This window comes from Oryzias melastigma, linkage group LG10 (genome assembly GCF_002922805.2).
Source record: "Oryzias melastigma strain HK-1 linkage group LG10, ASM292280v2, whole genome shotgun sequence".
NCBI classification, from domain to species: domain Eukaryota; kingdom Metazoa; phylum Chordata; class Actinopteri; order Beloniformes; family Adrianichthyidae; genus Oryzias; species Oryzias melastigma.
The window spans coordinates 16,164,921-16,188,979 of record NC_050521.1 but is presented as its reverse complement, the minus strand read 5'-3'; the positions used below and the strand labels follow the sequence as shown (position 1 = coordinate 16,188,979).

The following is a 24,059-nucleotide window of genomic DNA, read 5'->3' as shown; positions in this document are numbered from 1 at the left end:
TTTGTTTGAACAGATTAGTATTTTGTATGCACAAATTAGTATTTTGTGTGCACAAATTAGTATTTTGCATGCACAAATTAGTATTTTGCATGCACAAATTAGTATTTTGTTGGCACAAATTAGTATTTTGTATGCACAAATTAGTATTTTGTCGGCACAAATTAGTATTTCCTCGGTATAAATTGCTAAGTTTATTGCATCAATTAGCATTTTGTGGCCACAAACTAAAATTATTAACTAATGATACTGCCATTCTTTTTTGCCCCCCAAATGATACTGGTTCTTGTGGCATAAAATACTAGTTTGTGGCCACAAAGGATTAACTTCAGAAAACTTTTTTTAATGTCATGTCCTGAGCTTTGTAGCTTTTGCATCAGTTTTTTCAAAGGAACCGGCTTTGAAGCAGATTTCCAACATGTTTGAAAAACTACCACTAGGGTGCAGAATAATCCCTCATCTCTCTTCCTCCAGCCACCACCAAAAAAAGGACAAGACACATTTTGGGAAAAAATAATTCTCTATTAAATGTTATTCATACATAAATTGTGCAGGGGGAACATTCCCATCAGAAAAAAAAGAAATTGTTGAAAAGGCCACCATCTGTTCCACCAGCCTTCACCACTCATACTCACACCATGTGGTGTTCTGCCCTGTTGAGTCCACTGATTAAAGTTATCCAGCGGACTGTTTATGTGCCAAACATTCAAAGATATGTGAATCTGCCAAAAAGTGCCTGGTTTTGCGAAAAGAACACCAGAGCCCCAAAAACGTGTGTTTTTTTCAGCTTAAGGCATGGTTAGCTTATCACCAACTTCACTTTAGGTGCAATTATCAACCAAATGCAGAAACAGATGAACAGAGAACTCTGAAAATGACAATGAAACATTATTTTTAACAGTGTAGACTTATTCCACAGGTGCGAGTTGTGGAATAAATGTGTGAGGAAATTATAAGACGGCGAATTATCCTGGAATGTATCTTTTCCAAAAATACAGAACAGTTTTATTTGGAGGCTAATTTGTAGAGTAACAAGAACTGAAACGTTTGAAACAGCTCACAAAGGGTCAATTTAAAGATTAGCTATGGAATCAGCAAAAAAAAGAAGAATTCCAGTTTGACCCAAAATCTATTGGATTAAAGTGTTTTTCAAGTATAAATAAATGTAAGACTGTTGAGAGGCTCTCAAATCATAACAGCTAATTCAGACCTGTGTTGGAATAAAGGAATAAATCTGGACTTGGAGAGTTGCAAATGTACTCTTTTCCAAGTCCTTTTGGAGTGTTTATCAGGCAGGCACTGACATTTTTAAATGCTAAATAGTGACTTTGCTTAAGTCTTGCAATGCAGTTTGAAAAGAGGGTCTCAATTCTAAAGACCGGACATGTGCCTTATGGATGCAGCTTATACCCAAAGGGTTCTGTCAGGCAGCAGGAGAAAGCCTACGGGTGTGCTTTTAATGGTTATCAATGCATTAGTAGCACCAAAGAGTCTTCAGTTTTCTTCTATGAGATTCAAGTCTAATTCTGTGCAGTCTCTTTCAAAGAAAACCTTTGTTCCCACATCCATTATATTCTGTTTTCTTCCTTCCTCCTCCTCTTCTTCTTCACTTTCACTCAATGGCCCAATGCTGACTCGTCCAAGGAATTCGGCGGGGGAAAAGGACAGGTGGTGCTCTGCCGGAGAAGACACCGGAAACACGCCGCTGCCCGGTCCACACTGCAGGCTTTCACGACTACTGATCTACAGACGAAACAACAAAATCACCTTGACAGAAAACGTCACAATTCAAATTTAATAGGAAAATGATTGTGAAAGAGGAATAAAAGTAAGTCAACATTAATAAAACATTCTTGGAAACTGTAGGCAGGAGGACGCACAAACATTAGAAACGATTCTGGTCAAATCTAAAATTTAAACTAACAATATGTGATTGGCTTTGTGTGTTCTTGTGGGGGTGTACGATTAACAGAAAAGTAAGTGGGTCAGCTTTAGGAGAAAGATCTAAAAATTGTCGATCCCATTTTAGGACACCGCCTAAAGTCATTTTCCATGGTTGTAAAATTATTTGGTTTTATGAATCAAAAGTAATCCCTAAAAACTATGACTAGAGCCAGAATGCAGCTGAATGAATCATTACTAACATAATCAAAGGGTGAGAGGTCTAAAACAAAAACAAAATGACATCTGTCACCTATTAATGAGTATAATTAGAATAACAAATATCTTGTATTTAACTTTATTAACTCACCTGTGTCATCTTGCTGAAGTCCAGGCCAGGTCTAGGGCAGGGTAAAACATCTGGGTCACGTCGCCTCTTCAAGCGAGGCCTGCGCATGTCACACGGCTGGGAGTGGCATCGAGGAAGTGCAGGGGGCAGGCCACGCCTGGAGGAGGACGGCGTACTGCAGGCTGAGGTGGGAGATGCGGACATGCCTGGCTGCTCGACGGCAGAGAAGCTGGAAGGTGAAGGTTGAGGGTGCGAGGATGCTACAGAGGCGTTCTGAATGTGCACGGGGGACAGGGAGAAACGGCGCTGCAGCACTGAGTGAGATACAAGTGGGGCCGGCGAAGAGGAGCAAGACGAAGGCAAAGCGAAGGAGGCAGCAGCGTTCAGTGCGTCTGAGGGCTCCCAGGGGAAGCTCCATGACAGGAGGGAGTCAGATGACAGTGCTAAACTAAAGAAGGTAGGACTGGATGATGAGTGTATAGAAGAAGTGAAGGAAGAGCTGGGACCACAGAGCGGCACTGAGCTAGCTGCAGAGCTCAAACTGGCTGCTCCTCCACTGTGACAGCCATGTTTGACTGGAGTCCACACTTTGGATGCGCTGGGATGCCAGGTCGAGCGGCAGCGGGACAGGTCCTCTGGGACTGAGAGGGAGCGGCAGTGGCGTTTTGGAGGTGGCGGGGGTGAACTTTGAACCGTCTCTTCGGCCAAAGCGGCCACCGGTCTTTGCTGCGGGGTTTGAGAGTGAGAAGGAGACTGAGTGGAGTCGAATCCGCAGAAATCCGATGAAGCGTGTGCTGTGGAGGAAGCAGATGAAGTAGATGAGCCAAATTCAGAAAATACGTCCATCCATTAACTTAACCCGCTACATCTCTTTTGGGGTCACGAGTATGCCGGAGTTTGGCGGAGTACACTGGACAGATCGTAAATCTGTCACAGGGCACACAAGCACACCCATTCACACTCACATCAAGGGACACTTTATTTACTTCCTCATCTTTTAATTTGATTTTATGGAGTGCTTGTTTTAGTAAAATGTGTATATTTGCTGTTTTTTAGTTACCGTATTTTTACAACTATTTCTAATTATTCACTTATGTAAAGTACTTTGGGGTGTTCTGTATAAGAAGAGTTGTTATAAATAAAGTTTGAACTCACCTTGAATTGTGCTAGACTCCCTCCATGAGATGGTAGGACTGGAGCCCACTGCAGGTAATGACTACAACAGATGTGAGAGCGAGTTCTCAAAAACTAAATCCATAAAATCCCATTAGTTTAAAGGACATTGCTTACTTTCAAATCTAACTCACCACAGTAGAGTTGAAGGAGAAAGCCTTGTGATAAGGTTCCTCCAGGCTCTGCTTCCGGAGCTGCTCTGTAATAAGTGTAACCATTATGACTGTCCAAGGAGATGCATGGAGGTTCCCGAAGAGGGTGGTGAGGAGTCGTCAGAAATCCTGGCGTGGTAGCGGCGTCCCCTCCGCACCTCAACCAGCCAGACTGACCAGCACGGTCTCTACAGCATCATCGCCGCTCGCGTCAACCTTAAGAAAGATGGGTAAGGATGAAGCTGTCAGTGATTAACAAGAAAAAAGTTGAACATGAACCAAAGTCCACATAAATGTCTAAAAGAAGAAGAAAAAAAATGCCAGCCAGATATATAATCCCCTCATGAAAACTGATCACACATTTGAGAACCAAGTCACAATAAATGTTCTGCCCATTCATATAGAGAGGCACTGTTTGAAAAGCAAAGCCATATTAGGTAGCATTTAGTACAAAAGAGAAATAATAGGTCCTGCCTCAAAACATCTGAGTAATACACAAGAAATTAAATGAGCTGAGTACAATAAACTCAGAGAAAAAGAGTTGTATCTAGTGCTGAAAAATGGAAGGGGGAGGGACAGATAAAAAAGGATGGGGGAAGTGTATGGGAGCTGAATGGGACAGGGCTTGAAAGCGTACCATGGCACCTTCTAAAGAACACATTTATCTGGGAAAGTCACACTGGTGTCATGTTGCTGGAAAGGATCGGACCACGAGAGAGTCCATTTAGGACGTTTTACGGTTTTATTTTCTAGACCCTTTTGTAACCTTTGAAAAGTTACAGAATAAACCACCATCTCAGGTTATTAACCCGCACTTTCTACAAGAAGAAATCCATGTAAATCTTTAATCAGCACAAACATAAACACCTCAAATTGAAACTAAAACAAGAACACTCAAATCACCTGCTTTATCTGGATCTCTGTCTGTGGTAGTGCTAAAAAGTGCAAAGGCTAAAGTGCACTTAATGCTGCAACCAGTGTTAACGTTTAAATATGATACAGTTAAATGTAGTTTGATGAGTTTAAATCCAGGAGACCATAAGGTGTTCAGGGTTAAAATCTGGCCTCTGGGGCCTGTCTTCTAGTGACAAACATGGAGCTACAATGCTAGCTGAGGTTCACATCATACTAGTCATGCTACTAATAAACTCCTGTAACAAAGCTCCTGTAGCAAATAGAGAAAAAAGGAAATTGCAAGCAAAAACCTGTAAAAATATACAAATATTAATTGAAAATCTAACACATTTTATACAAACGATAAACAAATAATGTGCTCTCAGAGCGACAAGCAGGATGTGTAGTTAGATCCACTTAGTAGTTAATAGCATAGGTACGAGCTGACTGAATGTCTTAATTTACACCCAAAGCAAAGGGTGAGTTATTATTACTGCGCAATCTGCACATTTTTTGAGAAATGTATGAAACAGCACGTGCTCGTTCACCAAAAATGTGTCACGAACATCACATGCAAAAGAGTGTAATAAAGAAGTTATACTTGTGTCACGATTCTAGCGACATCATACATGCATTTTCACTTGAAAACGACAAGGAAAACGACAAGTTAGGTCAGTAACTCGTGAAATATCAAGGCGCTAGCCGGTTATGTTAGTTAGCTAAAGATAATAACCGTTAACTAAATATAGTAGAAGCACATTTTATTTCCATAAAATGCAAACGGGTAGATTTAGTTGTTATGGTTGGTCGCTAAAACAATTTCTTTTAAAAAATAAAAAAAATAGTTAGCAAAATTACGTTAACTCAAGAAAGGCAGCTAGCTTGGCCGCTTTACTTCACAGAGCTAGCATGCTACAGCTGACCTGATGAATTACCTGCTTTCTATGGTTCCTTAGCAACCGAAGCTGCACACTGAATGCACCGGGTAACCAGACCAGAGGCTTTGCGGAACATTTATAGCCCCTGGACGATACCATTACAGAAGAACGTAAGAGGTTGAAAACTAAAAAAATAAGGAAACGACGGAGAATTATTAAAAATAATATGTAAACACGTGCATTTTGAACTCACCAAAAGTGAGTGTAAACGAATAATGACCTAAAAGAGATTCTCATTATGATCACCTTTATTTTTTTTTTTTTTTTAGAATAGTCTGATCGAAATAAAGCTACAGCATGGTTTTTAAAAAATAAAGGAAAACACAACATTTTATTATTTTTCTATATAGTAACAAAGTTAGACACTGAAACTATTTGTTTTGCTGTTTTATTTTTAAGAGAAAAAATAGCGTTGGAATTTTATTTAGCAGGAAAACGGTGGGAAGAAGAAAATCAGAGGAGCCCTACTTCTCGCGCATGCTCAGTAGCATTTTGGTAACCAGAAGAGTTGGGTAAACATTTAAAACCTACTACAATCAACAACTCTTATTACTCGTCATTTTGCGCTTTGTATGCAATGGCGGAAGAAAAGTTTACTAAAGAAGAAACGCTGGCAATGAGACTAAGGCTAATTGGGTACGTGAAGTGAAATTCTGGTACTCTTCCTGCTATGCTATGAACACAACGTACATGAAATGTTGCTTACAAGTATAAATATGTATTATTTTTTTATCACAGGCAGTCATGTCGACTGTTTTACAAAGAAGACCCTGTGAAAATAGTGAGAGCAAGAGGACAGTACTTGTTTGATGAAAACGGGAAGCGATATTTGGACTGCATCAGTAATGTCCAACACGGTAAGTTTTTTTTTCCCCAAAAAACTTTATTGCACACATTTGGAATTTACAGAGAGGCACGTTCAGTCTCGCTATAAGGAAACGATTGCAAAAATCCAACACCGTATAATGTATTGGGACCAAAACGAAACAATTCTGCCTCCTAGTGGCCAAAGATTGTAAACAGGTATTGAATTGACCCCATGTTTTCCCCCAACAGTAGGTCATTGTCATCCGACCGTAACAAAGGCGGCAGCAGCACAAATGGACCTTCTGAACATAAATTCTCGATTCCTGAATGATAATATAGTCCTTTACGCTGCTCGTCTCGCTGCCACTTTGCCTGAAAAACTGTGCGTCTTCTATTTTGTAAACTCTGGGTAAGAAAGGCTGACATATTTACAATTTGTAATCCCTTGAAAACTATAGTGACTGTTGATGTTTTTCCCCAAGTTCAGAGGCCAACGACCTTGCCTTGCGCTTGGCCCAACAGTACACCCAAAACCAAGACGTCGTAGTTCTTGACCAGTAAGCTCCATAACTTCACAAAATGTGCATTTACCAACTAACGACATTAATGAAGTCTCCCCCTGAACCAGCGCTTACCACGGACATCTAATGTCTCTCATCGACATCAGTCCTTACAAGTTCCGGAAACTAGCGGGACAGAAAGACTGGGTTCACGTGGTGTGTAGATTTGTGCGCAAATTCTAATGAAGATGTTGTTGTCTGCTTATGTGAGAGGACGCGCTTCGTCTTTTCCAGGCGCCTTTACCAGACATCTACAGAGGGATCTACAGAGAGGATCACCCCAACCCAGGCCAGGCTTATGCAGATACAGTAAAAGACCTGATAGAGGAGATCCACAGGAAAGGTCGCAAGGTTCTCCAAGCATTTTCATTAAGATTCACCACATCACTCATTAACTGTAACTAGAACTATATAATTGAGCTAACTTGAATCTCTTGCACAGATCTCTGCGTTCTTTGCTGAATCACTGCCAAGTGTTGGAGGGCAGATCCTCCTTCCCCAGGGATACTCCAATAAAGTCGCAGAGTGAGTAGTGACTCAGGTGTCTTTTATTATGATTATTTAAACGTGAAATTGGTGCAAATCCTCTTTTGCAGGTACGTGCGTTCGGCTGGAGGAGTGTTCGTGGCAGACGAGGTGCAGACAGGATTCGGGCGTGTGGGGAGTCATTTTTGGGGGTTCCAGCTGCAGGGGGAGAACTTCTGTCCAGACATAGTCACCATGGGGAAACCCATGGGCAATGGTCACCCCGTGGCGTGTGTGGCAACAACAGCCGAGATAGCTGAGGCCTTCACGGCGAATGGAGTGGAGTACTTTAATACGGTAAAATTACATTCATCTTAACTTTTATCAAAACCAAAAACTCATTTTTGTTTTTTAGTAGATGTTCTTATTTAAATCTATCATTTTAATACTTAAATGAAATTCTTCTTATTGGTTTTTCTTTGTAAACAACACTTAAAAGAATTTGTATTGCAAAACTTGATGCAGTTCGGGGGAAATCCGGTGTCGTGTGCGATTGGCCTGGCGGTTCTTGATGTGATTGAGGAGGAGGACCTCAGAGGAAATGCCTTAAGGGTGGGGGAACATCTACAGGTGTTGCTCAAGAAACTGCAGGCCAGACATGAAGTTATAGGAGATGTGAGGTAAGAGAAACCAAACATACCTCAATTAAAATAATAATAATAAAAAAGAGGCTACCAGTTGGGAGTTTCTTGTTGTTTTCTCAGTGGTAATGTGGCAACTGATGGAACTTTACAGATTTAGCTGACCGTGTAGCGTTGGAAATGATCAATGCTTTTTTATTTTGATCGTATTTTTATTTCTTGACCAGAAACCTTGAAATCTGTGCAATTTATGACTTGATCTACCTGATAAGTTAAAAATAAAAATCCTTAACAGAAAAATTTCACAACATCTGAACTTCATACATGTTATGTTTCGTTTTATGTATTTAAGTCCCACTCCAATCAAGTTTTGGTCTATTTTAAAAGCGTTCACAATGGTCTTTTAACTATGATTATGCTGTTTTAGCAACAGCAAAAAAAAAAACTGTCATTTTCTAGGACAGTTTCTGCAGAGCGCCAGTAGTTATTATTAATTCGCCTCTGAATTGTGAATTGGACTGTCGCTGCGGAGTAAGCCAGCCCACTTTCCCATCATGCCTCTGTTTACACTCTCTCCTTCTTACTTATGGCCCCTCACACCCCCAACCTAACATTACGGGAGCAACTAAAATAGCAAGCAACAGTGGAGCTGTTAAGCTAAACAGTTTTGAGCCACGTCAGCTCGGATGAGGAAAACAAAAATGTACGTGGATCTGTTTGTCTACAAGTAGATGCATCAGGATGTAGTACTGCAAGGAGCTTGTGGCTTGCCGTATTAGCCTTTACCAATGTTTTGTCTACTCCTTTACTCACAATTTGAATAACATACTAATGTTATCCATCATGAGAAAAATACATAAAAAACATGTTAAAAAACGGCCTCCTGTTCATTTAAATGGGTCTTTGGTGTATATATTCTTTTTCCATATCCTTACACCAAGTGTGAGATAAATTAAACAGTTTTAACTGAACAAATGTCACAGTGCAGGCTAGACATGTACGAAATTGTTTATAAATTAAAGTCTATATGCATGACACTCACTGAACTGTTTGTCCCCTCTAGAGTTGCGGGACTGTTTGCAGGAGTGGAGTTGGTTACAGACAGACAGAAGAGGACCCCTGCCACCAACCTAGCTGCGTTAGTGGTTAAAAGGTGATGGTGCGAGTCATTGGGTTTTGGTTGTGGCTTTAGAACTACTCCATGATACATTTGTCCATAATAGGTTGAAGGAGGAGGACAGGATCTGCATGAGCACCGATGGCCCCTGGGACAATGTTTTGAAGTTTAAACCTCCAATGTGCTTCAGTGTTGAGGATGCAGACCTGGTGGTGACATGCATGGATCGCATCCTTTCAGGTGAGTTACACTTTAACCAACTTTACAGCAAATAAATGAACGCATATTGGGGCAGTGTTTTGGATTGTGTTCACAGACAACAAAGCCAGCCACCTGAAGCTGGAGAATGAAGACAGCTAAGGTTAGTTCAACCTGTATAAAACTTTTAATTGCATCACATTTTCAGGTGGTCACATTCATAGTTCAGAGGTAGAGATGTTACCCGTTCTTGCAGCTTGACATCTTGCGGAGCAGTCGTTCCCTTCTTCCGTTGAACGTTAAAAACCACATATACAATAGCAAAGTTTACATCCAGAGCACACTGAGTGGAATCAAAATGTTCTGCAAAGAACCCTCCTTTGGAACTGAACTCAAATGTTCTTTCACAGGTCTTCAGCACCAATTCACAGCATCACCATGGAACAAGGCATATCAGCTCTGAGGACTCCCAATAAATAAACATTTAAATCATGAAAGCGCCAAAAAATGCATCAAAGTTATCAGTTATTTCATTAAACTCCATTACCCAGAATGCCAAAGAAAATCACTTACCATTATCTATAGCAGAAGTGTTGGTATAATAAATGGAAATCAACATATTTCCAGTTACTCTGCAGATACTGAGGCCCTCTGCCAATGCTTTCCAAAGAGGCCTCCATGGGGAAAAGGTTTACAAAATTAGCAAGCCATTTAGAGGTACATTTACCATTAACTTTACAAATAATAACAAAAAAGATGTTTTTTGTAATTTGAACCAAAAGTTTATTTCTACCACTTTTATCCAGGACACTTGAGGAATGAAACTCCAGTGAGAGAGGGAATGCCCTCTTACATGAACAGGCTTGCATTCAGTTCAATAACACAAGTGAAGTCAGTTAAAACTGCAAACATGTTCAAGAAAGAAAAACTTTAAAAACCAAGACAAAAAATAGAAAATGGGGGAATGACTCCATCTGTATGATATTGGCAACAAAGTGACACACCCACTTCTGCTCATGTTAAATCCCTTCTTCTACTTAAATCGTGCAGAATTCTTTCAATACAAGAGGAAGAACACTTTTTTCTTTTTTACAAACACAAAAACAGGAAATAAAACAAAAAAAAACAACTAAACAATTTTATTTGAGAGCTTTGAAAGCTCTTGTTCCTCCACATGTGTAAATCCAGTTGACATGTAAAAATACAACCATACATTACATTATTCAAAAAAGGTACCAAAAAGTACAGTAAAAAAATAACACTTCCATCGCTGGAAATGTAAATGGACACGAAAACCAAAAATAAAAAGTGGGAAAAAAAGTGACAATTGCTTCCCCAGTTTCCTCGCTTGATCTGTACAAATGGAGTCCAAATTTCTGCCAACTCCAAAGGAAAAGCCAGAGCCCATGTTCGCTGTGGTCAGACCATGGATCTCTTTTTATTTACTTTAGACCTTAGGAGAAAAACACGGTGCTTTGCGTTACTGAGAATAAATGCAACCTTGCATGCAGTTACATAAAGACAGACAAGTGCATGAATGAGTTTGACGGGTCAGTGAATGAACAGACAAACTTTGAAGGGGGAGGGGGCAGGAACACGACAGCTAACCATGACACCTAGCACCCTCGGCGACAAGCTCAACGGCCTCCTGTTCCTGTTCTCAGCGACCGCAAACTCAATCCTCATCGATGTTGCGAGTCTTTGCAGGAGTGTGGCGTGAGATGACTGAGTGACATCCGCCAGTTACGACCACAGGCTAACACCCACCCACCCACCCGCCCACACCGCGGCCTACCCTGAACCCCACAATGCTTGGATGGATTTGGAGGAGATGGAGATCTCTGGGGTCAAAAGGCACTAATGGTTAAAGCTACGTTCTCATACTACCACGGATGATGCAAGGATGCATACCTGCACTATGAGTGATCAGTATGGCTTGTAGCTACTCTGGTGGCCTCCACGTCTTGGAGTTTTCCCATAGCTTGTATTGCCCTGGTCTGGAGGACAAGAGAAAAAAGGGACTGAGTTCTTCTTTATAACAAGGAGGACCAAAAAAAATAAAGTTCCTCTCATTCTGTTTCTCTCCCGGGGGGGACTTATCGCTTACTGTAATCGTAGCCACCCCCATAGCCGTAATAACCAGAGTAGTCATAGTTGCCATAGCCGCCATATCCATAGCCCTGCTGTCCATAACCATAGCCATGGTTGTTATATCCTTGGTTCCAGTAGTTGTTGTAGCCTTGATTCCAGTTCTGGCCCTGGCCTAGAAGCAAATCAAGCATGTGTCACAACTCTTGGCAGTTACAGCAGCTTTGGTTAACCATTACAGATCGATTAGGAAATATTCGAGTGTTATAAAAGCACAACTGATAAACAAACCAAAAAGAGAAAAGACAGTGCTCACCTCCACGCCCCCTTCCACGTCCACCGTATCCACGCGCGCCATACTGCTGCTGCATGTAGACCTCTTTGGGTTGAGCGATTTTTATTTCACACTGCAGCACCACAAATGAGAATATGTTAAGAAGAATTCATAATTCAGCATTTTTACTGTCCAGAACTGGTGCGTTTACCTTGCTTCCACCGACAGTGTGGTATTTCTTCTCCAAAACTTTTTTGACTGAAGGCTCATCTTTGTATGTAATGAATACAAATCCCCTCCTCTTCTCGGTCTTTGGATCCTGCGGTAGCTCAATAGTCTCGATCTAGAAAAGAGGAACCACAGTTACTATTTTTTGCACAAATATATTTTACAAACCAGGAAAAAAAAAAGTTGTACCTCTCCAAAGGCTCCAAAATACTCCTCAATTTCCTCCTTTGACAAGTCAGGTTTAAGGCCTCCCACAAAGATCTTTTTGACTATCTCCTTCTTCATCGCCATCGCCCTCTTGGGGTCAATCTGCCGACCATCTAACCTGTGTTCCTTTTGTTCAAGAACCTATGAATAAACCAGAATGAGTTAGATATTGTCTACTGGGCTTAATTTGGACTAGTACAATTTCCCGTCACTCACCTTGTCTACACTCGCGGCATCTTTAAAGAGAATAAAGCCGAACCCTCGTGACCGGCCCGTCTGCTGATCCATCTTGATGGTACAATCCGTCACCTCGCCGAATTTGGAGAAGTAATCCTTCAGGTCTTTCTTGCTGGTGTCCCAGCTGAGGCCTCCAACAAACATTTTTCTAAAAAAAAAAAAAAAAGAAGAAGAAGAAGCAGGCAGTTAGCTAAAAACTAAATAGGTATACCTTCCCTGATATTGCACCAATGCCTTCATTTATTCCATGACCATATTTTTTAAAGTTAAAATAAAACCTGGCAACTCTACGACAAATAGAGTACAGATTTACAAAGAGGGAAATATGCTGAAAGGAGTTGCAATTCAGTTTGTATGCAGCTTCCTAGCTATGGAGTGGTCAAGGGTTTTAAGTCCCACTACGATAAAAAAGGTGTTTTTAACATGTTTTTATGTGACATATATATATACATACATTTAAATTAACTTAAAATTGAATTTCTGAGTATTTGTTTATTCAAATTGTTGTGAATTAGGGACAGACCCAAGAATGCGGTTGGAAAAAGCAATCGGCAGGACACAAGCTGCATGTTTTGCTCCATTCTGATACAGAAAATAGATCCATGTACGTCTTCATTTTCCTCATCGAAGCCGACATACAGCAGAAATAGCTCGATACCTCCAATATTGCTTGCCATGTTTGTTGCACTGCTAATGTTAAGTTAGCAGTGTGAGAGGTTGTAAGTGGGGCAGCGTGTAAACAGATGGATGATGGGAAGTAGGGGTGGGCTTTCTCTGCAACAACAATCACAACTCGAGGAGGTGTTACACTCTGCAGAAACTATGTCCCTGATAGTTTTGGCATGATTAAAAGACCACTTTGAAAATAGGTCCAAAGATGATCCGAGTGGGACTTCCAGGTATGACATCTTTGATTATGCCACCTCATCACACATTACCACCACTGTTAGAGGCATGCTTCATATAAATAAATCCACTCTGACCTTGAAACTGACAATATAATCTAAAACATTGCAAATTAATAAAAATCCTTACAAAAACATATACTATTAGGTGTCAAAACCTTATTGGTGTCAGAACCTTCGAAAGTGAACAAAAGCACCTGTTCAGCATTAACACCAGCAATGTACATGCTGTTCCAGAGGCCTCTTGACCCAGTCACGTGGGGGTAGGAGGTATAGCTGCCATACCTCTATAGAGGTCCATTCAACACATTTATAGTATGTGCAAAAGACAAAAATGCACATTTTAAGCTAATATTCGTCGTATTTCATTAAAAGTGAAGCGCCCATCCCCCACTCAGATCTATACATGGCGCCAACAAAAGGCCGGCGGAACAAAGAGGTGCCGCCAGCCACCTAGCTTGTCAAGCGACGTCTGCTGTGAGAACTTTTGTCTTCTGCACATTTCACACTCACCCCGCATCTTCTTCGCCTTTGCTGGCGTCGATCTGGCCTCCTTCCGTGCCGCCGTTCTGCGAGCTCGCATCCCCGCCGTCCCCGGCCTGGTCGCACTCGTTCTCGGCGCCGCCGTCTTCCCCCTCGCCGCCGAGGCCGGCTCCGTTAAAATCATCGTCGAGCTCGTGACCGTTTTCCGACGTCTCCATGTACTGCTGCTCTGCTTCAGACATTTTTAAACTGTGACACCTAAACCTAAGGGGGGAAGATGCAAACATGAGTGTTTTTTCTTGTGTCGGCGTCTGTCATTCTGTTCGCCATTACCCGACACGAATTCACGCATTTCCCACCATTTTGACCGGCAGAATGGCATTTCATACATTCCCGTTTAAACCGGGATTAAAACATCAAAAAACGCTTTTATGTAATAACACTGCGACAATTGCTTATCAAAAGAGTCTTTCTACCAGGCGAAGAGATTAGGAACGTTGCAGCCATCTGTAACACATCGATAAACCCGGACTTTGCAAATGAAATTCGCAGTTACGTAAGTCAGAGGCCACGCAGTCCTAAAAATTATTATAATCATATATTATTGTTCTTTTATGATAGACAAAATGACACTAGTTTAAAACACAAAATAATAATGCATGCCAAATTGAGATAGCGTCGAGTTATGCTGAAATACAGAATTATAATAGTCTACTTACAAGCCTCGCAGCCGGAGAGCTCTCTTCAAAATGGATTCTCCCACACGACTAGAAACTCGTGGTTGGTTTTCTGGAACCGGCGAAAAAAAGCGACATTTTTGCGAGGAAGCTTTCCCATTGGGCAATATTTGCTGTCAATCACATATTAGCCTATCACGTAAGAGACTGCCTCCGTTTAACACCACTTATACCCGCCCACCGGGCAAGGGGAAGAAAAAAAAACGGGGAAAAAAACTGCGGCGTTCACTGATATCAGTCAAAAGACACTTCCATAGTGACGTGAACGATTAAAAATCATCAGTGTCAACAAATTCCGACACCACTCAAATGCATCATATTTCTCTTGCCAATGCTTAAAAAAATAAAAGCTTTCATTCATTTATTTTTATTCTTTAACAACTTTTTACTGCTTTTATTTTCTGTAACGTCAACACAGGAAAAAAAAAGCTTGAGATTAAGTTTGATTAAAAATATTAGTTAAAACAAAAACGTGCCGTCTGGGTGAAATTAATTCTGAAACATACAATTGCTGTTAAAATAGCATTTGAATACAAATTAGTATATATCCAAGTTAACAATGCAACAAAACAAACAATACACAAATACAGTTGAAACTGTTATGTTTTTGAATAGGAACTGGTACATAAAATGAACCCCCTCCCTTTTTTTTTTGTTATTATCTGTAACTTCCTGTGAATCTTTTATTCTGAAATCATCCAGGAGTTATAAACATATTTGAGGCTGATTTGGATTGTTTTGCAGCAGCCAGTCAGCAAGCCAAATCTGTAAAATAAAAAGAAAAGGAAATACAGGAAGACCCTTTAGATAATTGACTATCAATAAACATAAAAATGTGCTTACGGTAAACTTACAACAGGATTGAGGGGCTTTTCTTTGCAAAGCTCTGTGAGTCCACGAAGCAAAACCGACTTCAGACTCTTGCACAGGTATTCCTCAGTTTCATGCTTTGAAGGGCAAGGCTCGATGTAAGCTACAAAGAAATAGGAGATGGATAATAAATCATATGAACTGAAAATAATAGTATCTAAAATATACATGACGAATAGTGATGACTGGTAGGAAAGTAATCCAATCTAGTTGTTGTGAGTGAAGGAATAAAAAAAGTTAGAATGCTTTGTTCTTGTAGCACTATAGGCAACAATATGTGTAAAAAAATAATAACTTACAGTTTGGGAACATGAATTTAATCTCCCTCACAGCTTCTTGGAACGACTCACTGGCGTGAAGAGCACTTTTCAGGTCAGAAGTTCCATATCTTGCTCTAAGACTGGAGAAAATCAACCATACCATCAGACTGAAGATCTAGATCAGGGCTCTGCAACCTTTAATGCTAATAGAGCTATTTGGTCCAGTTTTTTACAGACTAAATAAAACCTAGTGAGAGCTGCGAAGTCCTACTTCACCTTTAGAAAGATACTTTAAGTTTTTGTGGCTGTTAATTCAATCATTTATAAAATTGAGCTTTTTAATATTGGCAATGATTGAATTAAAGTGATTACAGAGACATGTTTTTCTACATAAAACTATTTTAACTTATTTTCTTTTTGACAGCAACCCAAGTTCCTTTCAAAATAAAATACATTCTTTGTCAAATTAGACAAATAAGACTGTAGCAGAATTAAAAATGTGAGTAAAACATGACATTTTCTGTCAATATGAATCTGGTGCACCGTGATGCTTTTTTACCTTTTACTATTGAATATGAACATGATAACAATGGTGTTTAATTTTTAGATCTATGCATATAAATGCAAGCATTTACTTTAGGAGCTTTGCTCCTGAACAGGAGAAGATAAGAACTTGGGCTTTATCCTTGTTAGCATGTATATCTGAGATGCTAAAAATCTAAACATAAATGAGAATTTAAATAAAACAAACTAATCAAAAGTACGAAAGAATAATTTGCTAAAATTCAAACTCAAAGAGCCACAATAGAAGGATAAAAGAGCTGCTTGTGGCTCTGGAGCCCCAAGTTGCAGATTCCTGGTCTACTTCTTCTTAAGTAACATGTTATATACATATATGTAAAAAAAAATATAAAAGTAATACATTGAAAAGTTCAAAGGTATTTATCATTTCAGCTATGTTTTAGGTTATTAACACCAGTGACTGACCACTCCGGCTGAGTTTCCTTGGCTTTTGTTATGTCGGCAGGACCAACGATGGACTTCCAGCGTGTGACAGCATCCTCACAAGCCAGCACCATGACAACGATGGGGCCGGAGCTCATGTAAGCTGTCAAGCTCGGAAAGAACGGTTTCCCACTGTGGTCTGTGTAGAAGTCGCTGCACTGCTCTGGACTCAGCTGCAACCTTCGCTTCTAATACAAGGATTGGAGAATGGATGGCAGATGATTGTTTCAACTTGTTTTTTTGCTTTAAAAGCTAAACAAATTATAAACTAATACATTATTGTTCCTTAATTTGATCCACTTAACATTTATTTGTAACATTCTTAAAAAAATTGTAGATTTTTGTCTTTTCATCCAGATGCAGAAATGTCTGGAGTTTGCACACCAAAAATATCAATCACAAGGGTTTCTAGCGCTCTCTTGTGGCCAAATTATGTCACTGACCAAATTTCTCATCTTCCCTCTAATTTTTGAGACGTCTCGCTACGTCTCAAGAAAAAATAACTAAGATAAAATGCTTAAAGTTAAAAACTGCGCATAGCACGTTTCTCCTGCTCTCTTTAATTATTATAAAATATTTTAAAATAAACTATTAAAAAACCGTCTCGGTTCTCAGACGTACAGGTTTGTGCCATTGGCTGTATATTGTGAATGATCGTGTCTATAGTTTGTGCATCCGTGATTTACTAACCTGCAGGACTGTGATGCCCGACTGAAGGATAAAACCTTCAATCTCCTCGGCTTTGTCGTATACATCTGGCTTTATGATCGCCAGTGTTCTCTCCACACGGATACGAGCGCCTAAATGCGTTTGCTCCATTTCTTTCTCGCGCAAAGAAATATCAATTTTTACAGGAACGACGCAAACAGACAAAAACTTTACCAAGCAGTCATCCTTTTCTAAATTAGTTTAAATACTCCTGCATTGGTTTCACAGTCTCTCAGTGCTGTGTTTTGGTTGCTACGCTACCATTTCACAGGTATGGGATCCGAAGAGGGACAAACTTACTTTGTTCCTACTTTGGGTGCAACAATGCCTTTTATCAAAGATTCGATTAATATAATTTGTTGTTTACGATAACATCTATAGCCTTTATTGGTTTATTTTGAATAATCCGCTTCACTGATCTAAAATCGATCTCTCTAGCCTACAATTTAAATCGGATAAATCACTGGTACCGAACAGAGCAGGTGAAGTTTTTCATATTCCTTGTTTTTCTAGCAAATTAATCAAGTTTAAATTAGATGTGTGTACGAACAAATAAGAATTGATGGTAAATCAATTCACATTTGAGGTCGAGTTCAACCCACTGCTTCCACATCAACATATAAAGGAAACAGTCTACCACACTGTATGGTCATGTATGAGTGTTTCCACACACTGGACTCCTTAAATTATGGATTGATCATTTTTCTGTTGCCATGTAGTTTAGGGATGGCACCGTTGTTTTTACACAATAGTAAAATAAACTAACCACAACATATTGTTGTCATATTGTCTTTTCCACTATCTATATTGATTTATTTTTAAAGAATTTTATAATGGTATGGGTTGATTTGATGACTGACACACCTCAAATTAATCTGGTTGGAGCGTAAGAATTTATTAAGTCAATCGATTGTTACATTCTTACAATTAACTCCTTTAATGGGCCACTTCTGATTTGTTTTTAAACTGGTTAACCAAAACCGCCTTGTAGTCTTCATTAAATGAACAAAAACAAAGTCTGTGTAAAAATGTAATAACAATTTAACAAAGTTGAGACCCACACACAACGCTTCAAACAGTCTTTTTATTTAAAGTTGATTCAGTGATGGATTCTTCTTATCGAGTTCCAATGGTGACCTGCCACACTCTGATCAGGTTATCGGTGTAACCAGCAAACAGGGTCTGCAAGGAAATGAAGGATCAAAGTTACTGATCACAAAATCCATGAACACGTTCATTTGAACCGATTGCTTTCCCCTCATATTTGCAGGACTGTCAGCAGTAAAATCAGAGCTAAAAGTGAATGGGTATAATCACTGGGGGTTAGAAGGACTAAGACTGGCTTTAGCATCATGTGCTTCAGTCAAGTGGAGCTGAATACCTGTCCATCAGCAGACCACGCCAGAGAAGTACACTGTGGGGGTTCAGCTTTGCTGTTTGTGCTGATCACTTCCTGTCTCAGCTCATCCACAATGATTTTCCCTTCCAGATCCTGCACACATGGAGAATAATGTGACTAACAGGACTCAAAAGAACAGGGAAGCATTCATGTACAGAAATAATACAAGATAACTAGTCTGGAGCTCAGAAACAGCCTCTGATTTCATCAAGCGATACAGTTAGCATGTTTAAGTTTCATCAAGGCCCATTGAAGCACATTCAGCAACAGTTCTGCATCATCAGCATGAGCCCTCACCCAGATTTTGATACTGGGGCCGGTGGCGGCACACAGCCAGTAACGGTTGGGGCTGAAGCAAAGGGCGTTGATGACGTCGCCGCTGTCCAGGGTGTACAGGTGCTTGCCCTCGTTCAGGTCCCACAGCATGGCCTGACCGTCCTGATGGAGAAAGACAAGAACCCTGAACATGCAGCAGCTCCTCGACGGTCCCCATCACCTTCAGCATGGCTTCATGGCTGACGGTGTCACTCAGAAACAGCCTCTTTTGTCATCAGTTGTTTACCAACAGAATGATGTGTTATGTATCCATCACAGCTGACACCTAGAAGTTGGCCTTTATGTGCCAACAGTAAAAATCTAAATCAGCTTACCTTTCCACCGGAGGCACACAGGGAGCCGTCAGGAGAGACTGTCACTGTGTTCAGGTAGCCAGTGTGGCCGATGTGGTTAGTCTTCAGCTTGCAGTTTGCCAGGTTCCACACCTACACAAACAACAGCAGACAGTGACCGTGTAGTCCACGTTGACATGAACATCAGACAAAGCTGCAGAGACAAGCTCTCATTCACAAAGCTTCTCATCAGAAACCAGGTCAGGTAATACATGCAAACTTCTTTAAAATCACTGAGCTTTTATTTCCCCCTTGTTTTATATCTAGTTTATAAATCAACCTTAAGTACAAACCTTGACCATCTTGTCCCAGCCGCATGAGACAATAATGGGGTTGCTGCTGTTTGGAGAAAAGCGAACACAAGACACCCACTCAGTGTGGCCTTCATCCTGCAAAATCAAACAGAAGGTTTTACAGGAAAATGTAACTATACATCAATGCTAACAATCAATGTGATGTTTACAATTTACAAGCACAAGATCACCATTTTTTTCCCTCAAGCATGAAGTGCTATCAGCATTGACATCATGACAACTCTTTACCAGTTCAAAGTCAATAAAATCTTGTAGCACTGATAAGGACAAGAACTACAAAGTAGCAGCATTAGCCAGCAGCTCACCTGAATGGTGTACTTGCAAACTCCGAGGGTGTTCCACAGCTTGATGGTCTTGTCCCGAGAGCCAGACACGATCTGCCGGTTATCAGCAGAGAAGGCCACGCTCAAAACATCCTTGGTGTGTCCAACAAATTGGCGGGTGGTGAGCCCTCTGGAAAATGGTACATTTTCTAATTAGTATAGAGAAAGTCTGGTGTCACACCATAGCTAAGAAATACAAACTAAAATAGTTAGACCAAGAAAGGAATGTGTTTAGAAAGGTGTGCAATTTTATTAAAAAAAAAAAAAAAAAAGGCTAGAGACAACAGTACATTAAAATATGTCACTTCAATCTCATAATATAGTCAACATAGGTTTTGAAAAGTTAACCGTGGCATCCACATTTAATAAATACGATAGATTTGCACCTAAATGACTAACAGTTGACAGAATTTGGCATTTTAAAATGATTTAAGGTGGAATTAATGAATTATTTAGGCTGGTTGGATATTTCTTGACTTGTGCAGCTGTAAACTGATGTAAAAAACTAAAATAAATACAGGTCAACAGATCAGGACCTGGGTGGGATGCAGAAACATCTTTAAACAAAATAGAGAGTTGCAAATGTAACTAAATAATTTATATCCACGACAACACTAACACTGCTTCTAACACATCCTTAAAATCGTGCTGTTATTAACCACAAATTTCCAACTTCATCCTAATGAAGAGATCCTTCCCGCCCTGCACTTACGTGGTGAGGTCCCACAGGCGAAGGGTCCCATCCCAGGCTCCTGACAGGGCAAACTGTCCATCCGAGGAAATCACAACATCACTTACAAAGTGAGAGTGTCCCTTCAGGGAGCGCTGGGGGATGCCATAGTTGGTCTCATCACGTGTCAGCTTCCACATGATAATAGACTTGTCTGAAAGTAAGAGATATTTAGAAGGATAAGCATATGGAAGCCATTATTTCGTTTACAGAAACATTACTTTATAATATATAGTGCATACCAATAAGTGCATTCATGAATAATAAGCTATTAGAAGAAAAAAGGTAAGTTTAGCTAGCATTTGCCACATATTTATTATTCTGTCACAGTTCCAGGAAGCTAGCTTAACTTGTTGCTAACCTGCCTAAACATGTTCTCGTTGAAACTATTTATTCAATAAACAGAGTCGTAGTTGTTTATTATTAGGTCTATATTTCTGAAATTACTCACGCAACAGCTTCGCGTTCGTTCAAATTTACACCACATTGAACGCAAGCTGTTGAGAGCTAACGCTAGCCATGTTGGCGGTGCCGGCGGAGGGAAGCCTCACCTCGGGACGCCGACAGAATCATGTCGGGGTATTGAGGCGTAGTGGCGATCTGTGTGACCCATCCACTGTGCCCCTTCAGGGTCCCCCTCACTGTCATCTGCTCAGTCATTTTGGGGAGGTTCGGTGGTGCCTTTTGCAAGGATGGATTCGGATTTTAGAAAGGTTCAGCCGAACCTAGCTCCTCATCGCATCTAGGCACAGAGGAAAAGGAAATTCGACCCCGGATGCAGAAACTTTGAGAGGTCGCGCAAGGGATTCTGGGATAGGAGGACTCGACTCGACTATACAGCTTTTAGCTTGATTTTCAAATTAAAATTCTCGTTAATATAGACAAAATAATCCCTAAATGTATATTTATTGTATAGAAAGGAGTAGTAGGACCATGCTGAAAGAAAAATAATGGGATATTCTGACTTTAATAACCGAATTCTGACTTCAATATGATAATTCTGACATTGTCCCCCACAGAATTCTGACTTAAATCCCATAATTCTGACTTTAATCTTAATATTTGGATTTTAATCTCAGAATTACGACTTTTTCCTTAGATTTCTCTCTTTAATTTTTGTATTCCAACTTTTCCCCACACAGAAGTATCACTTTAATTCCAGAATTCTGACTTTAATTCAGGAATTCTGATTTTTAATACAGAATTCTGACATTTTTTCTAAGAATGTTCTCTTATATTTCAGAGTTCTGAAATTTCCCCCCACATAATTCAGACTTTGATTCCAGAATTGTGACTTTAGTCTCAGTAATTGGACTCCTATCTCAGAATTCAGATTTTAATTACAGAATTCTGACTTTTTTCTAAGACTTCTCTCTTTAATCTCCAAATTCTGACATTTCCTCTACATAATTAAGACTTTAATTTCAAAATTCCAAATTTTATCTCAGAATTCTGACATTTCCTCCCACATAATTAAGACTTTAATTCCAGAATTCCAACTTTAATCTCAGAATTTGAGTTTAATATCATAACTCTAACTTTTCCTCTCAGAAATTACTCAATTAATATTAAGAATAGTAATGAAAAACATATTTAACTTAAAAAAATATTATTTTACTAGACTTGAAAAAAGTATATTATTTTTTTGTGTGTGTTGATTGACAGTACTGATATGATTGCTTTGGACCGATAGAGGAGGCTGGAGAAAGCCCACGCATGCATGAGGAAAGCATGCAAACGCCACATAGAAAAGTCCCAGCTGGGATTTGAACCATTTTGTTAATCAGTACATCACCAGGCAGCCCCGACAAGTATGGTTAGAAAATAGAAGCATTTTAAGGTAAGCAAAACTATAAGAAACAATATTGTAGTCAGAAGCATTGCTTGTATAAAAATGTTTGAATACAAGTTGTTTTCTTTGAAATAAAACAGTTTTTATGTGTATTTAAACCATCAGACCTTTTCTGACTATATGGTGAATTTGGCAGAGGTTGCCAACACATGGGTAGAACTAACCCATGATTCATAAGTGACTGAATATATTGAAAGGTTCTGAATAATGAATAATTAAGTTTTTTTTTCGATCACATCTGTCCACAGGAGGCTTGCCTCAGTGGCATGTCCTAAAGTATCTTTCTCCATCAAAAATCTATACTGGTACCTGTAGTCCTACTTACACATACACACATGCATAATTCCTTTGAAAGACTGAGTAGTAAAGAACACAAGAGCACAGGTTATCTTTGAAAAATACATTCATGTCCACAAGAATGTCAGAACATAAATAGAAGAGTTCAATTTAACCCAACTTTACTCAAACATGATCAGCAACCAAGCAAACATCTAAATAGTCAATACCACCTCATTTCAATGACACACCTGGTCCATTTAAGACTTGTTTTCCCCATGATGTCACAGCCTTCATGATGTACTTCCTGTTGTTATCCACTTAACCATTTAACACTTGAGTGTTGACATTCTTTAGACCACTACTCTTCAACCTTTAACTCAATTAGTGTAAATCAGCTGATTCTGACATGAGGAAAAGCAGCTTTGTGCCGCATAGTCAATTCTCAAAACCGCTTTTCTCTGGGTCAGAATACATTGGAAAAACGCTATGTGCCTTAACGGTTAAAGAGTTACACTAGTTTAAAGAGTGTGTGTTATTTAGACATCACCAGCGACATCCACTCTGGTTAAACTGGCTCTACCACCCAAATCAGCTCTGCATAAGCAAAAATACACATAGCTTCACCAAACTATGCTTAGTAAATGTGAGACCATCCTCTAGAAAATAATCTTGTAAAATATTAATGAAACAATTTAAGTAATAAAATGGCATATTCAGTGTAAAAAATATTCTAATGTTAACCTGGACTTATGTGTTGCAAAGTGGAACCGGATTCTTCCCAACAGTGGCTCCAGTGCGGTTGTGCAGACAATTATATACATAAATGCAAAACTTCATTAACTTGTATCGATGCATACATACAAGGAGTACTGAGGTTCTGGAGGGGACTAGCCAGTCTCTGGAACTCAGTCTAACAGAGGATTTGTTGAAGGAGTTGAAATCTGTGCTGTCCAGAGACAATCCCAAAACATCACAGCTCTTGAGAAGATCTGTAAGGAAGAATGGACCAAAACAGCAGCTACAGTGTAAACCTGGTGAAGATCAACAGGAAGCCTTTGACCTCTGTCATTAAAACTGGGGTTATTTACAAAGTATTAAGGTTAACTTTTGTTTCTGATCAAATACTTATTTATGTACCTTCACACAAAAAATATTTAAAAATCATGCAATGGGATTTCCTGGATTATGTTTTTTTTTTTTTGCACTTTGTCTTCTCGCATGATTGAAGTATATCTAACAAGAACATTACAGACCTTTTATTTTTAAAGTGGTACAACTTAAAGAATCAATGACAAATACTTTTATGCCACACTGTACTTC

The 24,059-nt window shown here is 39.7% G+C and overlaps 5 protein-coding genes across 5 annotated transcripts; 1 reads left to right on the top strand and 4 right to left on the bottom strand.

Moving 5' to 3' along the window:
• Positions 1 to 498: 498 nt before the first annotated feature.
• On the bottom strand, positions 499 to 5,518 carry LOC112153033 (protein FAM53C). Its single transcript, XM_024282903.2, has 5 exons — positions 5,382 to 5,518; positions 3,535 to 3,768; positions 3,383 to 3,443; positions 2,249 to 3,021; positions 499 to 1,740 (listed from the first exon to the last, which is right to left on the bottom strand). The coding sequence occupies exons 2-5, from the start codon at positions 3,616 to 3,618 to the stop codon at positions 1,492 to 1,494; spliced, it is 1,167 nt and encodes a 388-aa protein (XP_024138671.1). The 5' UTR covers positions 3,619 to 3,768; positions 5,382 to 5,518; the 3' UTR covers positions 499 to 1,491.
• A 297-nt stretch (positions 5,519 to 5,815) lies between these two features.
• On the top strand, positions 5,816 to 10,462 carry phykpl (5-phosphohydroxy-L-lysine phospho-lyase). The gene is made up of 13 exons (XM_024282902.2): positions 5,816 to 6,020; positions 6,123 to 6,241; positions 6,441 to 6,600; positions 6,674 to 6,748; positions 6,820 to 6,907; positions 6,986 to 7,102; positions 7,194 to 7,276; positions 7,348 to 7,573; positions 7,742 to 7,896; positions 8,921 to 9,010; positions 9,081 to 9,214; positions 9,291 to 9,335; positions 9,583 to 10,462. The coding sequence occupies exons 1-12, from the start codon at positions 5,962 to 5,964 to the stop codon at positions 9,332 to 9,334; spliced, it is 1,350 nt and encodes a 449-aa protein (XP_024138670.1). The 5' UTR covers positions 5,816 to 5,961; the 3' UTR covers position 9,335; positions 9,583 to 10,462.
• On the bottom strand, positions 9,337 to 14,468 carry LOC112153034 (heterogeneous nuclear ribonucleoprotein A/B). Its single transcript, XM_024282904.1, has 9 exons — positions 14,314 to 14,468; positions 13,625 to 13,858; positions 12,186 to 12,354; positions 11,952 to 12,110; positions 11,746 to 11,877; positions 11,577 to 11,667; positions 11,280 to 11,435; positions 11,084 to 11,169; positions 9,337 to 10,625 (listed from the first exon to the last, which is right to left on the bottom strand). The coding sequence occupies exons 2-8, from the start codon at positions 13,834 to 13,836 to the stop codon at positions 11,099 to 11,101; spliced, it is 990 nt and encodes a 329-aa protein (XP_024138672.1). The 5' UTR covers positions 13,837 to 13,858; positions 14,314 to 14,468; the 3' UTR covers positions 9,337 to 10,625; positions 11,084 to 11,098.
• A 518-nt stretch (positions 14,469 to 14,986) lies between these two features.
• Positions 14,987 to 17,460, bottom strand: nme5 (NME/NM23 family member 5). Its single transcript, XM_024282905.2, has 5 exons — positions 17,157 to 17,460; positions 16,449 to 16,654; positions 15,501 to 15,601; positions 15,186 to 15,304; positions 14,987 to 15,096 (listed from the first exon to the last, which is right to left on the bottom strand). Exons 1-5 carry the CDS (start codon positions 17,283 to 17,285, stop codon positions 15,037 to 15,039), a joined length of 615 nt encoding a protein of 204 aa, XP_024138673.1. The 5' UTR covers positions 17,286 to 17,460; the 3' UTR covers positions 14,987 to 15,036.
• A 783-nt stretch (positions 17,461 to 18,243) lies between these two features.
• Positions 18,244 to 21,388, bottom strand: rack1 (receptor for activated C kinase 1). The gene is made up of 8 exons (XM_024282906.2): positions 21,160 to 21,388; positions 20,591 to 20,762; positions 19,861 to 20,008; positions 19,535 to 19,630; positions 19,224 to 19,334; positions 18,871 to 19,011; positions 18,556 to 18,666; positions 18,244 to 18,356 (listed from the first exon to the last, which is right to left on the bottom strand). Exons 1-8 carry the CDS (start codon positions 21,266 to 21,268, stop codon positions 18,291 to 18,293), a joined length of 954 nt encoding a protein of 317 aa, XP_024138674.1. The 5' UTR covers positions 21,269 to 21,388; the 3' UTR covers positions 18,244 to 18,290.
• Between the last annotated feature and the right edge of the window lie 2,671 nt (positions 21,389 to 24,059).